We start from the raw sequence: 17,604 nt of genomic DNA, 5'->3' as shown, positions 1-17,604 counted from the left end.
GCTTTTTAAATCGGTGAATATCTACCAGGTAAATCTTCAATTTAAGCATCTGGAGCATGACAGTAGATTTTGTGATTCCCTTATTTCTGTGATTGCCTTATTTCTGTGATTCCCTTCTATTTTTACCTTGAGTTCATTCCTGAAGGTGTCTCTTGCACAGGTGCTTCTTATTAGCAAATAAAATGATCATTTTCTGTGAGATTTGCTGCAGTAGAACAAAATGTATTAAAACCTGCATATTTATGAATATTTATTTTACATTGGGCGTTGCTGTGCAACAATGAGGCCAATTCCCCAAGGATTAACTGTGTATTCCTGGAATCACAGCTCGGGGAGCAGGAAAGGCAGAGGGATAAATCAGAGGCAGAGAATCAGAGAATTTCACACAGAATCATGGAATTGAGGTTGGAAAAGACCTTTAAGATCATCAAGCCCAACCATCAACCCAACAGCACCATGGTCACCACTAATCCGTGTCCCCAAGTGCCACAGCCACAGGTTTTTCAAGCACTTCCAGGGATGGGGATTCCACCACTGCCTTGGGCAGCCCCTTCCAATGTCTGAGCACCTTTCCATGAAGAAATTCCACCTAATAGCCAATCTAAACCTCCTTGGAGCAGCTTGAGGCCGTTTCCTCTCATCCCATCCCTTGTTCCCAGGGAGAAGATGAGGACACACCAACCCCCACCTCCGATGCTTCTCACCTCGACAGGATGTTTTTATTCTTTTTAGGCCAAGGGCTGTTGACTGTTTGTCATTCCAGTTGATTTCCCAAAATTCGCTGACACGTGGCCAAAATCCTGCCCAGGATGATGTGGACGTGGATTTTGTAGAGCTGGGGAAGGAGCTGCTCTACCACATCCCTGTTTCCATCACACCAAAGGATGTGGGACCTGCCACAGCCCTGCCAGGACCATGCTCTCCACCCACTCACTGACCCCAGGAATAAATGACTTGGGTTGGACGGGAATTTTCCAACAGAAGAGTTTTCCACCTGAAAACGCTGACGAGGCCCAACCGAAGAGTTCTGGGGAAAGGTTTTTATTCTGTCAGAACTCTCGGTGGAAACAAAGCAAGGCCTTGGCCAGGCCCTCAGCTGGGCCCTCAAACCCTGCCAGCTCAGCCCCCTGCCCACACAGCCCTGGCCTTCCTGGAGCTGTGGCCGCAGGATTTCCCGGCTGGTGGATGAGCCAGGGGAGCAAAGAGAGGCCGTTCCTTTAGCAACGACTTCGTAGATGAATTAAATTCATCAATTTAATGGCAAAATGTATTTACTGAAGGAGTTATTGAACCTGTTGGCACCCGATTATTTTTCTGCTCAGTTCGAGCGTCCCTCACCTTGTCCCAGAGCACAAGCCCAGGCTGGAGGTCACAGGAGGGAGAGCTGGAGGTCACCGGAGGGAGAGGCCAGAAGTGGAGGAGAAGAAGGAGGACGGGGCACAAGGGGACCTCAGATCAAGAGCCAAATTCCTGGGTACCCACAACTCCTCCAGGTTGTAAGAACAAGGCCCCAAAAGTGCCACCTCAGCAGAGCAGAGGCCTTGAGGGGGCCGTGGGGACACCAGGCACTGTCCCCTGAGCACATCTCCCAGTGGCCAAAGCTCAGCAGTGACAGCCACAAGAGCCAGCCCAGAGAATCAGCTGCTGAAACCACCGCCACTGCCTGTGCTGCTTGCTGGCAGTTAGGGGCAAAAATAGCCTCTCTCTGTGACAGGAGTGTCACCGATGCTCTCTGCACCTCCTGCCTCGCTGCAGGACCTGCCAGCAGTGTCCCAGTGCCTGTCCCCACCCCACAGGGTGCTCCTGTCCCCACATGGGGGTCTCTGGAAGTTGGAAGAGATGAGTGAGGATGGATTTCCTACTCTCCAACAGCATCATCAACTTGGAATGGTCCTATAAGGACCAGCGACTCCAGGACCAGCACCTCTCTTCTTTTCCAAGGTTTCTGTTGTTGATTAAAAAAATAAAATCCACCTGAAGGGTTTCTGAAGGATATTTTCCAAGCTATTCCTGGCTATTTTCCCTTCTCCCACCACGCTGTCCCATCCCTGACCAGCAGGGAAATGTCTGGCAACCATGAAGGCACAGAAAGCTTTGGGCCTGCCAAAACCACACCTCCAAATCTCACATTTCTCTGTGGAATTCAGGTGAATCTCTGATCCCACACAACTCCTGCTGGCCAGGGATGGGACAGCCCTGTGGGAGAAGGGAAAATAGCTTGGAAAATCTCCTTTTCCATGGGCTCAGGGAACTCCTCAGGGCTCTGAAACAGAGATCAGTGAACCCAGAGCTGCTCTAGTCCAATTTTTGTGCTGCTGAACAAAACCTGAGAAGGATGGAAAGGTCACTTTGTCCTTGTGCTGTGTGCAGCTGATAACCAGGCGTGTCCTGGTGATAGGATAGGGGTGTTGGTGATAAGGTAGGGGTCCTGGTGATAAGAGAGGCTGGGATGAGCTAGATCAGGGTGGGGGATCTGATGAGTGTCACAGGGATGATCAGAAGGGTACCCACACTTGATCGTGTTGTCTCTGTGGGTGCTCAGAAGGTGAAGTTCATCCCTTCCCTGTAGGAACCCAGAGTGCCCAGAGGATTTCTCTGCCTGTTTTTAAGGGTTCTTACTCCCCTGAACAACACTGGTTTTACCTCCAACCTTGGAAAAAATTACCAACGATCAGACAAGAACTAGAAAATACAGTAGTGTGAATTAGGTGATAGACTACGATGTAAGATTGTCACAGGGTGAAAAATGTAGAGGTTTTGGGTTTCTCTTTGTAGTAAATAGATAAGAGTAAAAAATATCAAAATGGAGGATTGTTGTTGTTCTCTAAACCTTCTTCTCCTTCTTCTACTACTCCATGTTCTGCAGTAAAAGTAGTTTGGAATGATTGGATAGAAAATTCCGCAGTTCCTGCCCGTGTTACTGAATAATTGGTAGGAAAGTGAAAACAATGGACATTTTTAGTAACCATTGGTTAAAATATCTTTAAAAGGCTGTGTAAATCTTGATAGAGGGACTCCACTCCTGCTTTTCTGTGCTCTATGCAGTACCTGGGTCATGCTGGTGGCTCTGTTCCTCTGATAAGACTTAATAAACAACTGTCTGGAAGCATTGAAAACCAAGGAAAAGTCTCGGTTTATCTTTGAAACTTCTTGCAAGGACTTTTAGAAAATTCTCTCCCATCAGGAGGGACTTGATTTATGGCACAGTTCTGTGTCACTTCCCTTGCAACACAGGGAGTGGAAAAGAAGAGCCTGAAAGATTTGGGTAAAACAGAGGGAGATGGGTGAGTGCAGGGAAGGAGGGAAGGAAGAAAAAAGAGGATTTGGGGAAGTTTCTGGAAGAGCAGCAGCTGCCACAGAGCTCCAAGTCTGTGCTCTCCAGCTGCTGCCTTTATCAGGGTCACTGCTCTTATCCAAGCCCAGATCCCTGGGATCAGGCAGGGAAGGGGCTGGAGGTCCAGCAGGGTGTTCCACCTGCAGCAGGGAGTGGGGAGAGAGGCAGGGCTGGATAAATCCCTGCTGTGGGTGGCAGAAAGGCAACTGCAGGGCTGGAGACCTGGAGATGTTCCCACTTGAGGGGGCTGAGTCCCTCTGGAATGGCAGAGTGGGGATGATCAGGGCCTCAGTTCCAAGGAAATTCCCCTCAGGGGTAGCTGTCAGACCCTGCACATCCCAAAAGCAGGGATCACAAAGGTTCTCTGAGCCCTGTGACTTCAGGTCCTGCTTGTCTCACTCCTTTTTCCCCCTTCCAGCAACTCCTGATATTTTCCAATGCTCTGGGAACAGACAGCTTCCAACCCAAACCATCCCGAGCCCAGGCAGGATAAACCCTTTTCCTTGGTCCTCTGGCACAATCCCAAGGGATTTATGTCCTGTCTATCGAGGTGTGGATACACACACTCAAATCCATCTCCAACAAAACCAGAAGTTTCTCCGGGAATTCTCTGGTGCTTTCTTTCCCTGTTTGAAAAAACCCAGCAGCCTCCAGCTAACCGTAAATTCATTGCAAGAAACCATTTCAGACCAGAAAACGGATTTGTTTTGAAAACAAAGCCTAAACAAAAAGTTTTGGAAGTGGCTTTCAAGTAGAAAACACATTGAGCCTTCTCTTTTCCAGCTGAAGAGCTGCTTTCTCTGGGAGGAAAACATGACAGGGAGGAGAATTTTTTCCTGTCTGCACTGAGTGACCGAACAAACGGGAACAAGGCAGGTTCTCCTCGGGTACCTGTTTTCCTCTCTGCTGGGAGGGATAATACATCCAGCGTTCAACATCCAGGCAAGTTGATGGGCTTGAGAGAGTTGGTGTCACTGGAGGCTTCAGCCTAAGCAAGGAAATTTAGGACTTGTTTTTCATCCAACCAGGCTCTGTGACTGCTTAATTCAGATGTTGATAATGTTAATTACCTGAATGCTCCCCAGAACTTTGTTTTCAGCCCAAATCCCCCCCTCACCGAGGCTTTGGACCTCTGCCCTGGCCTGAGGCTGTTTGTTTCACCCCAGGACAAGGTGCTGAGGGGGAGCTGCTCTGTGGCTTTAACTACCAGGAGATGGTGAGAGATAAATTCTTGTGTTCACTGCATCGCAGGGCTCCCACCTCCTCCTTCCTCTGCTCCCCCAGCCTTCGCAGCCTCTCTGTTCTCTGCAGCTCAGCCCCCACCTCGGCCGATGCCCTGCACTGGGGGCAGGTGGGATCACAGCAGACCCAGCTGAGCAATTTTTTTTGCAAGAAAACCTGCAAAAAACCCACCAGCTCTGCAGTAAAACCAGCCCAAAGGTGGCCAGGTTGGGCAAGGAGAGCATCAGGGAGGGAAATCCTGGCCTAAAGTGGAGGGAAATCACAATTATTTTCTTGTCAGCCTGTTGGAAATGATAAGGCTTTTAAAATAAGGTTTAGTTAATTAATCATAACCAATATATTAATTACCGACAAGGTGCTATTCTTAAATTACTCTTAGCATACAGCAAAGCTCCTTTTGTGGGAACACAGCCTGGAAAAGTGACTAAAACAGTGAATTTTGTTGAGCTAACCTTGCTATGCCTCAATGAACATTCACTGCTCTGTTTGCTAAAAATGTATAAGAAGGTGAGGACATTTTGGATCGGGGGCTGTGTGGAGGCTGGGATTTTGTCAGCCCCATCCCCACCCAGAGCTGAGAACGAAGCGATTTTCTGACACTAAAAATGCAGCGTTGGAGGTTTCTGTTACCCCAGTGGGTTTGGGGGTTTTTGGCAGCCAGCCTGAAGCAGTTGCCAGAATTTCTCCAAGTTCAATGATCTGAGGCATGGGATGTTCAGAACATGGAATAGTTTATTTATAGGGTGACCAGTTTTTAAGCTTGAAAAACAACATTTCATCAGCACAGAGGGGCCAGGTGGGATCCAGGAGCTGAGGGATTGGTCCTGGAATTGTTTGGGAGCCACCTTGGAGAGCTGGGTGACACCTGCTCCGTGCTGGCCAGGGGTGCAGGGGGACAAACCAGCTCTGTCCCACTGCTCCTCCCCATCCCAGCAGCAAACCAGCTGCTCCTTGCCCTAATCCGAGGGGAAAAGGACTCGGTGGCTCCCTGTGCTGTGTCCCACCCCGTGCCAACCCCACCAGAAACGTGCACCTGGTGGTTTCCTGGGACAGGATTGTTTGTTAAGAAAAATCCAGATTTTCTGGAGCCAACACAGTTCATCCTCGGTGAGCCTGGGAGGCACAAAGCTCTGAGGTCCTGGGATAGCTTTGGAATTGGGTGGGAAGGAGCTCTAACACTGCCTGTACTCCTGGGCTGGGTGAGGCTGGAGGAGCTGGGAGGCACAGCTGGGTGTCCCTGTCTGTGGGGACACCGACGTCCCCCACGCCCTCAGTTCTGCAGCTGCTGAGGACAGAGCCAGCATTTGAGAGGTTAAAGCAAAACTTCACAAAGAGCCTTTCCAGGTCCATGCAGGGCAGGTGGAGGAGTGGAGAAGGAATCTCAAGGAAGAGCTGCTTTGGCCTTGTCCGCTGTCTCTGGCCCGTTTTCGGGCTTGGCAGCAATGCTGTAGTAGTAGGAGCGGATGATGTTTTCCACAGCCACAAATCCTGGGCGTTCTTCCCATCTGCAAGGGCAGAGAGGAACAAATAAAGTCATCAGAGAGGATAAAAGTGACCTGATACAATGAGGGGATACACAGAGGGCCTGGGGGAGAGCAGCAGCCCGGCTGTGCCAGGGCTCAGGAGGCAGCTGAGACTTTTCTGGGATGGAGAGGGTCAAAGACACGGAGCCTTGGGGATCTTCCAGGATTGGCACAGGTAGCTGGAGGGGTCTGATAGTAAATATAGGGGATATGGATAATATGGATAGGGGAATTATCATGAACCAAGGCAGGAGACACCATCTGCTTTTTGTTGTCACCATGCAGACAGCGGTGAAGGTGTCCCTGCCCATGGCAAGGGACTGGATGGGCTTTAAGGTCCCTTCCAACCCAAATTTCCAATCCCAAGCTGGGGTTTGGTGACTCTGATGGAGCTGGGACCGTGGTGAGATCCTCACCTGTATGTCCAGCACTGCTGCATCAGGGCGTACATCTCTGCCGGGCACTGCTGGGGACAGTCCATGCGCTTGCCCTGCTCTATGAAGCTGATCACCTCGGGGCCCTTCATTTTCTGGGATGGGAGCAAGTGGGAAAGGGGTGAATGCGTTCAGAGCTGGTAGCAGGGTTAGAGGAGACAGCTTAGAGCTGGGCCTGGGGTGGAGCTTTGATCCCACACACACCCCGCACCCGGCAGAGTCACTGCTCCCATCCCAGCAAGCCAGAGCTGGTGTCCCACGCTGTGGCCAGGCCACCCTGCAGATCCCATCCCACAGACCCCATCCCACCCATCCTGCAGACCCCATTCTGCAGATCCTATCCCACAGACCCCATCCCACCCATCCTGCAGATCCCATCCTGCAGATCCCATCCCACAGACCCCATCCCAGCCATCCTGCAGACCCCCTTCTGCACAGCCTCCACACTCCATCCCACCCACCCTGGTTACTCCGTCACATCAGTTCTGCTGACCCCATCCCACTCACCCTGCTGACCCATCCCATCCAGCCTGCAGATCCCATCCCATCCCATCCCATCCCATCCCATCCCACCCCATCCAGACTCCCAGAAATCCTGCACACTCCATCCTGTCCATCCTGCCAATTCCATCCCACCCACTGTAGACCCCATCCCACCCACCCTGCAGACCCCATCCTGCCCATCCTACTCGCCCAATCCCTCCTATTCTGCCAACCCCATCCCACCCATCCTGCCCACCCCACCCTCCAGGCCCCACCCAAGCACAGGCCCAGCAGTGGATGAGAAGTGATTTTTTCTCTCTCAGGTGAGCAGAAGGATCAAAAAGAAGCTCAGCTTTGATGCAAACCCAAATCAATTCTGTTTGTTTTCTGTTTCTTCTCTCTTAAAACGAACACAAAGCTGCAGGATCCAACCTGCTTTGTGCCTTTCCCAAAGTCTCCTTTCCTGTGTGTCCAACTGTGGGAACACCCACTCAAGGGAATAGGAACTGGAGTTCCAGAGTGTCCCTGTTGTAAGTGTGACATCCATCGGTGACAGAGCCAGCTCTGCCTCACCTTGTATGGCCCTGCCTCACTTTGTAGGATTTCTACCTCACCTTGTAGGGCTCTGCCTCACTTGTAGGGCTCTGCCTCACCTTGTAGGGTTCCTGACTCACCTTGTAGGGCTCTGTTTCACCTTGTAGGGTTCCTGACTCACCTTGTAGGGTTTCTGCCCGTAGCTGAAGGCCTCCCACATGGTCACACCGTAGCTCCAGACGTCGCTCTTGCTGGAGAACGTGTGGAAGAGGATGCACTCCGGGGCGTACCACTTCAAGGGCCACTTCCCTGCTGTCCTGGCCTGCAGATAAGTGAGGAGGGACATTTCCAGCCTGAGGCATGGAGTGCTGGGAGCTGTGCCTGAATTCTGCTCAGTGTTTGTGTCAAACCTCACATCACTGAAAAAATCACCTAAAATGGGAATTCCAAAGCCCAGCCCAGGCCCTGCTGTCCTGTTGGGCAGGTGCTGAATGCCCACGGTGCCCCCCTCCTCCTGCCCCCTCCCCCAGGGCTCACTTAAACCATGGAATCCCAGAATGGTTTGGGTTGGAGGGACCTTAAATCCCATCCCAGTCCATCCCCTGCCATGGCAGGGACACCTCTCACTGTCCCAGGCTGCTCCCAGCCCCAATGTCCAGCCTGGCCTTGGGCACTGCCAGGGATCCAGGGGCAGCCCCAGCTGCTCTGGGCACCCTGTGCCAGGGCCTGCCCACCCTCCCAGGGAGCAATTCCTTCCCAAGATCCCATCCAGCCCTGCCCTCTGGCACTGGGAAGCCATTCCCTGGGTCCTGGCCCTCCATGCCTTGTCCCCAGTCCCTCTGCAGCTCTCCTGGAGCCCCTTTAGGCCCTGCAAGGGGCTCGGAGCTCTCCCTGGAGCCTTCTCCTCTCCAGGTGAGCACCCCCAGCTCTCCCAGCCTGGCTCCAGAGGGGCTCCAGCCCTGTGACCAATTTAGTGGCCTTGTCTGGACTCATTCCAACAGTTCCTCATCCTTCTTGTGCTGGGGGCCCTGGAGCTGGACACAGAATTCCAGGTGGGGTCTCTCCCTCAGCTGAGCACTGCTGGGAAGATCAGCCCTGGCTCACTCTTCATCCCCTTCTCTTCTCTGGCTCCTCTCACCCCCCTGCCCCTCACCACCCCCCTCCCCCCGGCTGCCTCTGCATCCTCCTCGTCACCAGAGCTCTGCAAAGCCCCTTTAATGTCACAGCAGTGAGGCAGAGCCTGATGCTGTGCAGAGGGGTCCATGAGCAGCCCAGATCCTCAAGTCTCTGGGGATCTCATCCTCCCAGCCAGGAGGTTCCTGCCCCAGACCCTTTGCTGTGCTCACACCCACCTTGTAGTAGCTGTCATTGGCTCCCAGAGCCTTGGAGAGCCCGAAGTCACTGATCTTGGCGTAGTGCTGGTTGACCAGCAGGACATTCCTGGCTGCCAGGTCCCTGTGGACAAAGTTCTTTTCCTCCAGGTACTTCATCCCCATGGACACCTGGTGCATCAGCTCCACGATGTTGCTCATTGTAATCTCATCCCTGGGGAAGGTGGAAGGAGAATTCAGCAATAAAGGACCTGTTGCGGTCCCCTCTGACTTTTCCAGCTGCAAGGGAGAATGAACACAGAGATCTCTGCTCCAGAAGCATCAGCCCCTGGTCCCTCATATGAAAAGATTTCTCCTCCTGCTCTTTTCAACTTTCCTGCTCCTACAAGGGTGGAGGAGGAGTTCCCTGCTCCTACAGGGGTGAGCTTTTGAAGTAGATTTTGAGCAGAAACACAGAAGATCAGCCACATTTCATCCAACACTCACTTCTTGGAAGCCAAGAACCTGTTGAGAGGCCCTCCAGAAGCCATCTCCATCACGAGCATCAGCGACTCGGCCTCGCACACCCCGATCATGCGCACGATGTAGGGGTTGTCCAGCTGGTGCATGATCTGTGCTTCCTTCATCATCTCATCCTTCACTGTCCTCTCGTTGTTGCTCTTCAGCACCTTGATGGCCACGTCAATCTGCTTCCTGCACAGGGGAACAGCCGTGGGATGGGCTGAGCACAGCTGGATTCAGCGGTCACAGCCAGTGGTGCCATGAAGATTTTTTTGCCTTTTCTTTTATACCCCTGTTACACCTTTTTACAACTTCTGTATTCTTAGTGCTTTTTGCCTATATTCTTGGACTTGTTTGTCAAGCGGAGAGACTAAACATTTTAGAAGCTTCGTAGCTAGGGATCAGTGTGTCCCAGACCCCAAGGTCCTCTCCAGATCACATTCTGTAAACCAAGATAGAACCATCCAGGGGAAGGCTCCTTGGGGAGCAGGGCTCACTGGAGCCTCTCATTTGGGAATTTTTGATAGATATGCTAATTAGTAAAACCTATAAAGTTATACCCAATCTTTGGGGGAGAGACTCGGCGGGGTGCATTTCAATGCACATGACCTGGACGTGTGCACCTAAGGATCCTTAAAATAAATACCAAGGTAAAATCCCTTTTCCCCTTCTAACTGTGTATGACTCTTGATTTTAAGACCAGGAAAAGGCATCACCAGGAATGGAAATCCCTTCTCGTGTGACACCGTTTGACCTCTCAACATCCTATTCTGGCAGAGCCCTGCGCCGTTCTGGTGTCCCAGGATGGAGAGAAAAGGTCACCTCACCCTTGTGGGTGTAGGCCAGAAGTTGCCATCCCTGATCTGGAGACACCTCCCCTCCCACACTGCGATCTAGGTCCTCAGTGCCACTTTTCCAGGAGGAAACTGAGGCACAAGTTGGTAAAGACCATCACAGACAACCAGCAACAGAGCCAAGGGTGGCACAACTCCTCAGTGTCACTGCTTTGGCCTGACACGGACAGAGGTGGCCTCAGGAACATGGAGTTGTTCCTCGGAGCCCAGCAAGTCCCTTTGGAAGTGGCAGCTGCGTGCCTGGGGGTGTGGTGCAGGTTACCCAGGGCACTGCAGCAGTCAGTGAAAATCCATGGAAAGCCACGGAATCACAGCATCATATCATAGTATCATGGGATTGATAAGGTTGGAAAAGATCCCCAGGATCATCAAGTCCAACCCCTGCTCGAACACCACCATCCCCACTGAACCCCACCACAAAATCTGCTCGTTTTCTGAATGCTTCTAGGGGCAGTGCCTCCACCATCACATCCATCATCCCTGACCTTCCAGATCATTTCTCATCCACTACATTGTCACTTTGGGGCCCATCTAGTGACAAACAGGACAGCTGGGGACACCTCGAGGCCAGCCCGGGTGCCTCTCCTCCCCCTTCCCCAGCACCCTCACTCACTTCCTCATTTTGTAAACTCCCTTCTTGACGCAGCCAAAGTTTCCTGCCCCCAGCTCCACCTCATCGATCATCAGGTGGTCCCTCTTCAGGAACAGCTTCTTGTCCTTGAGTTCCTCGGGGTCACTGTAGGGGCTCTCGTAGACACTGGTGTCCATGGGCAGCAGGCGGGATTTTCCTGCCCCTTCCCAAGAGGAACACTTGGTTAGAAACCGGCCCTTCCCCATCCCACTCTCCCTCACGGATTGGGAAGGGTTTCTCTGCTCTTTTGGCCAATTCACCTTCGCCTCCAGCATTTCTCATCCCTCCTGGGCATCTCCCTTCCTTTCACAACCCAGGGCCTCTCCCAGTTCTGGTTGCTGAAGGAGCTGGGATGGGGAGAGGGGCCTGAGCATTCCCACTCCACATCTCCTGGAGGGGCCTGAGCATTCCCACTCCACATCTCCTGGAGGGGCCTGAGCATTCCCACTCCACATCTCCTGGAGGATCACGGAGCATTCCCACTCCACATCTCCTGGAGGATCACTGAGCATTCCCACTCCACATACCCCCCCTGCCAGCCCCAGCCAGGGCTTTACCCCACTGAAATACAGATGGATACGCTGGGTATTGAGTGGGAAATGGGGATAAGACAGGGCTTCATTTCCTGGGTAAGGCAAGGAATGGGGGTAGGGCTTGATTTCCTGGGAGCCCGGTGTGGGCTCAGGACCCCGAAATGTCTGGGATGCTCCTGGGTGCTTTTGTAAGAAAGGGGATTCGTAGCAGGGCTCCAGGGAGCCCCCGGGCTCCTGGGACATGCCCGGTCCTGTCCCCTGTGAGGAGGAGGGGGCTCTGGAGGTGCTCACCGACAGGCTCTGGGGTGTATCCGTCTGCATTGAGAGAGCCCAGGTTTCTCTGGAAAAGAAATGAGGAGAAAGTGGATAAAGGAGAAATTGCTTCCGTTGGAAATGGAGGGGAAGGGGACAGAGAAATTACACCCCAACACAGCCCCGGCTGGTGACCCTGCTGAAAGGCCCTGAGCTGCGGTCTGGACCCAACATTCCTGTTCCAGTCAGCTCCCGCAGGGCAGGGCACAGCAGGGATCCGGCCCTGGGGGCACCCAGGGACCCTGAGCACAGCAGCCTCCTCCTGGGAGCTCTCTGTCCCCTCAGCTTCCCCCATCCCAGGCAGGACTCCGCAGTTCGCAGAGAGCCGGGAAGGGAAGGGAAGCCTGGAGGCAGCTCAGCCCACACCCAGCACGGCAAGAGCAGCCTTGTGAGCACACAGCGACAGTGTGCAGCCACTGTCCCCAGAGCAGAGAGCCACAGGGTGGCACAGCTTGGAATACCAGGGTCACAGAATCCCAGAATATCCTGAGCTGGAAGGGACCCTCAGGGATCATCAGTGCAGGCCCTGGCCCTGCACAGACACCCCAACAACCCCAGCCTGGGCATCCCTGAGAGCGCTGTCCAAACGCTCCTGCAGCTCTGGCAGCCTCGGGGCCGGGCCCATTCCCTGGGGAGCCTGGGCAGTGCCCAGCAGCCTGGAGGCCACTGTGGGTTGTGAAAGCACCCTGAGGTGCTGGGTGAGCCCCCAGGCCTCACTCAGCCCCCGCTGGGATCCCCAGACCCGCTGGTTTCAGCACAGCTCAGCACCGGGGACTGAGCGCAGACATTCCCCGGGGCAGAGGGAGCACAAAGCCCTGGCCAGGGGCCAGCGGGAGCAGCAGGGCTGAGCATTCCCAGAATCCCAGCACGGCTTCCTCGCTCCTGCCTGGCGAGCAGGGCAGGGATGGAGCTCCCCAAGGACAGGCCCACATGTTGCAAGGAGTTCAGGATGAATGGAAACCCTTCTCAGCTCTCTCTGTGCCCAGCTATTCCCCATCCCCATCCAAGCTGGAAAGGGAACAACGTCCCAGCTGGGCTTCATATCCAGTGCAGCTCCTGAGCTCTTAGACAAAAGCAGGGTTTGAAGAGAAGGGTTTGATCAGCCAAGCTTGAAATGCAGCAACATTAAAACCACTGAGGTCCCAATAAAACAGAGCCTCCCCCAAACTTACGCTCACGGAGGGGTGGGTGGGTGGAGCTGGTGCTGCAGAGGCTGCAAATCAGGAGAGAGGATTTGTTATCAGGAGTTTGTTATCAGGAGTTTGCCCTAAGCAGGGTCCGAGCAGGGGCCAGACCTTGAAGGTGCCTGGGTCTGGTCACAGCCCCTCCACCCCCCAAAGGAAAGTTTCCACAGCTTTAGCCTAGAAAGGTGTGGAAACGTGTCTGGATGTGGCTGTTATTCCCAAATTTTCTCAGGGAAAGTGCCACCACTGGGGCAGAGACCGGCTGAGCTGTGCCCCAGGACAGGGCAGGCTCTGAAGTGACATTTGTGACACGTGGACCCAAAGTGCCCGCTGGTTTTGAGTGTTCAGAGAGCCAGCAGAGCCCAGCCTTCCAGGACACGGATTTTCCTGCTGCCTAAAAGTCAGGTCACGCTCAGAACCCGTCTGTGGGGCACCAAATCCCTTTGGCCACTGACTCCCCCCACCTGCTCCTGCTCTCAGGCCTCGGCAGTGACACCACCACAGGACACTGGCCCAGTTTGCCAGAGGAGCAGAGCCCTCACTGCCCCCTCCCCAGCAAGGCTGGGCACAGGAAGGGAAATTTGGGCGGGCACTGCTCCAGCTGGCACCAGTGGGTGGCAAATCGAGGCCAGGGGTGGCACTGAGAGGTGTCAGCTCACCTGGCATGTTGGGGTTGGGGCAGGCTTCCCTCAGGTAGAAAATCAGCCCGTCTGGTTTGAGTTTTAAGTACTCCACCAACTGGGAAAGGGGTGGGAGGAAAAAGAGATTATTGTGAGGAGAAAATCATCTCTTTTTTTTTACTATTGAAGGCAACTTTTGTGGCTTAGGGCAATGATTCCTCTCAGATTTATGGCAGGCAGGGACCAGACTGCTTCTGTCCTCTGTGCACTCAGGGATATCCCAGGGTGTGATTGCAGCCCTGGATATATCTGCCAGAGCTGGGAAGAACTTGGGAAATTCGATAAGGCCCAAAGAAAGACAAATTCTCCAGCACGAGTAGGGCATGTTCAGTGCCATGTTATTGCTGTCCCAGCCAGAAAGGGTTTTAGGCCCTGGTGTGTGGGATAAATCCTGAGGGAAAGCTCATCCTTTCCCAGAGGAACTCCAGGGTTTGTTCCGTGGATCCCAGGCAGTTTTTCACGGCAGCACCACTGGATCCAGGCTTGACTGAGGCTGGGCACAACCAGCCCAGCCCTGGGACCAGACCCCAGGGACACCAGGCTTTCCCTTTCCCTCCTGGCTGGCTCAGATTTCAGCTGCAATCGGGAGCCTGGCACGGTTCTGTTGCCATAAAAACGCCCCAAAAATCTTTGTTTTCAATAAGATTCCGAGTGAAAACAGCCCTGGGAATTCAGAAAATTCAGCAAAATGGGGTTACTGTCCCTCAGACAGCCCTGGCCAGGAGGGAGTTCCGGCATCCACTCCCTGGATAATTTTAATTCATGGTTTAACTTTAAAATTAATTGTTTTAATTAATGAATCCCAACCAATAGAAGTATTAATTACAAATAGTGTGTTATTCTTCAATTACTCTCAGCCAGCATGGAGCAAGGTTGTCATGAGCTACTTCTGCAGGAGCACAGCTTGGGAAAATTACTGGAATTTGAAGTTTTGGTAAACTAACGCTGATCTACTCCAATGAACAAAGCCTGGGAGGGGAAGATGGATTGAGGCTGGACATCTGGAACGCAGAATTTATGGACCATAAGGAGACTTTGGAGGAACCAGAAGAAAAAAAAGAGACTGAAAAAGGTTCAGTTCAGGCATTGGAAAGTTCCTGCTGGAGAAAAAAAAAGACTAAAAAGATTTAAAAATATGGTCTAATTAGCAGAAAAGCAGAGACATTAATAACCAAATAGAGGATAGAACAATAACTAATGAAAGAGAATTAGCACAGAATCACGGAATATTCTGAGTTGGAAGGGGCCCATGGGGATCAACTGTGATGATTATTAATTATTAATGGGGATCAAACCCACAACCTTGGTGTTATGATGGCATTTAGAACCACTGAACATGAATTTCTTTGTTCATAAAAATAAGTATAAACATATAAATGTACAAATAAATGACAAAAGTTTTGGATCGGGGTCTGCGTGGAGGCCAGAATTTCGTCGGCCGCACACACAAACCCTGGCCAGGAATAAAATAATTCCTGACTTGCTGACACTAAAAAGATGGTGTTAGAGGGGTTTATTTATCCTGATGGTTTTGAGGGATCTGATAACACTTCAAAGCAAGGGAAAGGTGCCTCAGTTTCCAAGCACACCCAGCTCGGTACCTGCCAGAGCGTGTCGAACTTGGTGCCCTCAGGAATGGAATATTTCCCGGATTTATCGTGATCCACCCGGTAGTGATACACGGTCTTGCCATAGACGAGGGACAGGGCATAGGCACGGTTCTCCTTCTTTTCTCTCAGCCTGGCAGGAAGGAAAATTATTAATGAATTGTTAAAAGCAGCTCTTGGTTTTACGCTGAGGAGTGTCACGGTGTCAGTGGTGGGTGGGCAGAGGTGTCCCTGTATAAAATGCATCAATTCTATATGTTCCAGTCCAAAATAGAATGCAGGAGCCTGCCTGGAGCTATTTTTAAATTTAAATAACAGACCTGATCCGGTACCTGCTACCTCAGGTAAAAAAAACCCCTCCATGAAGGCAAAAACCCCCAGAGAGGCCTAAACTCCACTCCAAAGATCAAGGAAGATCTGAGCAAAAGTTTAAGGCCGGGTTCATTGGAATTGTCACCATCTCAAAACCCTCTGAAGAGGCTGAGGAGGGATCTTCACCTGCAGGCTCTGCCGGTCTCCTGCACCCTCTCCAGCTGATTCCAGCCCTGCTCTGAAGAGGCTGAGGAGGGACCCTTCACCTCCAGGTTTTTGCCCTTCTCATAGAACCAGAGAATCTCAAAATTGTTTGGGTTGGAGAAGACCTTCAAGAACACCCAGTGTTCCAGTTCCTTCCACTGTCCCAGGCTGCTCCAAGCCCCGTCCACTGGGGCTCTGGACACTGCCAGGGATCCAGGGGCAGCCCCAGCTGCTCTGGGCACCCTGTGCCAGGGCCTGCCCACCCTCCCAGGGAACAATTCCTTCCCAAGATCCCATCTAACCCTACTCTTAGTTTCAACCCATTCCCCCTTGTCCTATCACTCCAGCTCCTGAAGAGCTGTTCTCCAGCTAATTCTTTATTTCCCTAACTCATCCAGGAGATAATTAAATTAAATTAAGGCTGTCTCACCTGGGCAGAGATGCAGAACAAAACTTTCTCCTGTGTTTTCTGGGCCTTACATTGCCAGTGTGTCAGTATTTAATACCTTCCCCCACTGAACCCTCCATCCCTCATCATCCTGTGCAGCAACGACCACACTTCACAGAGAGATTTAAATGTGAGAAACAAATGAAACTCCAGATTGGCTCTTCATGGGGGGCAGACAATGGACAAGAACATATTTGGGGCTCAGCCCATCTTTGAAACATCTGTAACCACTCTGAGCACCTGCAGCTAATCCTCCTCTGCCATGTGAAACCAGTAACAGCAGGGCAGTGGGGGTGGGAAATGGTAAAAAATCCAGGGATCCCAAATCTTCCAGGGGTTTGGATACTCACAGGAATTTCCCATCAGGCTGTGCCCCCGAGTAGAGCCTCCGTTCCGCTTCCTCCCGGCTGATGTTGCCGTGGTACCAGGGCATCCTCTCATGGGCTGTGGTGGCCACCAGCTTCTCCACCTGTGGAGCCTGGCTGATGATGGCCTGTTCCAGGGCATCCCCCTGGGAAAGAGCAGGAAAAGAGACCTCCCTTCATCCTGCTGCACTGCTGATGGCTTCAGCACAGCTCGTGTGGGGCAGACGACACAGGAAACTTGGAAGGTCTCGTAATTAAAGGGCCTTGAATCCAGCCTTGATTCCAGCTGAAGCCCTTTGACTTTGGAGAGGGAAGAGAGAAGGCACCACATTCATGTGAGGAAGATTCATGTCAGGCTTGTGGGGTGTCCTTCAGCCTCATGTTCCTAGTCGGTCCAAGTTGGATCTGAGCCACCACTGTGTCCTGGCAGCCCAAAGGGCCTCCATGTCCTGGGGGGCACCAGGCCAGGGAGGGATTGTCCCGCTCTGCTCTGCACTGGGGCAGCCTCACCTCCAGTGCTGGGGGCACTCTGGGCACCACAAGATCAGAAGCGTCCAAAGCTGTTGGAGAGTGTCCAAAGGAGGGACACGGAGCTGGAGAAGGGTCTGAGGAGCGGCTGAGGGCACTTGGCTCGTTCAGCTGCAGCAGAGGAGACTGAGGGGAGGCTCCTGGGGGCTGCAGCTCCTCCCGAGGGGAGGCGGAGGGGCAGGGGCTGAGCTCTGCTCTGGGACAGGGACAGGAGCCCAGGGAACGGCTGGAGCTGGGTCAGGGCTGGGCATGGAGCTCAGGGAAAGGTTCTTCCCCCCGAGGCTGCTGGGCACTGCCCAGGCTCCCCAGGGAATGGGCCCGGCCCCGAGGCTGCCAGAGCTGCAGGAGCGTTTGGACAGCGCTCTCAGGGATGCCCAGGCTGGGGTTGTTGGGGTGTCTGTGCAGGGCCAGGGGCTGCACTGATGATCCCTGAGGGTCCCTTCCAGCTCAGGATATTCCATGGCTCCATGCTTTTCTTTAGAGCAGAACCTTTCTGGTGCCCCTGCCCTCCTGGCTGCTCACTACCCACAGACACCAGGACTTGGCAAGATCGGTGCAGTCTGG

General features: G+C 52.9%; 1 protein-coding gene across 4 annotated transcripts in view; it reads right to left on the bottom strand.

Annotated features, from left to right (window-relative positions):
- Positions 1-5,290: 5,290 nt before the first annotated feature.
- LOC121673786 (tyrosine-protein kinase ZAP-70) overlaps positions 5,291-17,604 on the bottom strand; it is a 33,220-nt gene continuing 20,906 nt past the window's right edge. For 2 of the 4 annotated variants that reach the window (XM_042047622.1, XM_042047546.1), the window contains 11 exons: positions 16,498-16,658; positions 15,178-15,316; positions 13,556-13,634; positions 12,885-12,925; positions 11,692-11,740; positions 10,850-11,030; positions 9,368-9,574; positions 8,903-9,095; positions 7,732-7,872; positions 6,516-6,628; positions 5,291-6,081 (listed from right to left, as the gene is read on the bottom strand). In XM_042047622.1, coding sequence (XP_041903556.1) covers positions 5,958-6,081; positions 6,516-6,628; positions 7,732-7,872; positions 8,903-9,095; positions 9,368-9,574; positions 10,850-11,030; positions 11,692-11,740; positions 12,885-12,925; positions 13,556-13,634; positions 15,178-15,316; positions 16,498-16,658 — 1,428 coding nt within the window. In that variant the 3' untranslated portion in view covers positions 5,291-5,957. The remainder of the gene's footprint in view (positions 6,082-6,515; positions 6,629-7,731; positions 7,873-8,902; positions 9,096-9,367; positions 9,575-10,849; positions 11,031-11,691; positions 11,741-12,884; positions 12,926-13,555; positions 13,635-15,177; positions 15,317-16,497; positions 16,659-17,604) is intronic. The other 2 variants (XM_042047704.1, XM_042047791.1) reach the window with 2 other exon arrangements.

This window comes from Corvus kubaryi, unplaced genomic scaffold (assembly GCF_017639235.1).
Source record: "Corvus kubaryi isolate FWS band 111438036 unplaced genomic scaffold, C.kubaryi_AGA036_p1.0 121, whole genome shotgun sequence".
Classification (NCBI taxonomy): Eukaryota; Metazoa; Chordata; class Aves; order Passeriformes; family Corvidae; genus Corvus; species Corvus kubaryi.
This window is presented reverse-complemented; position numbering and strand designations above follow the sequence as displayed.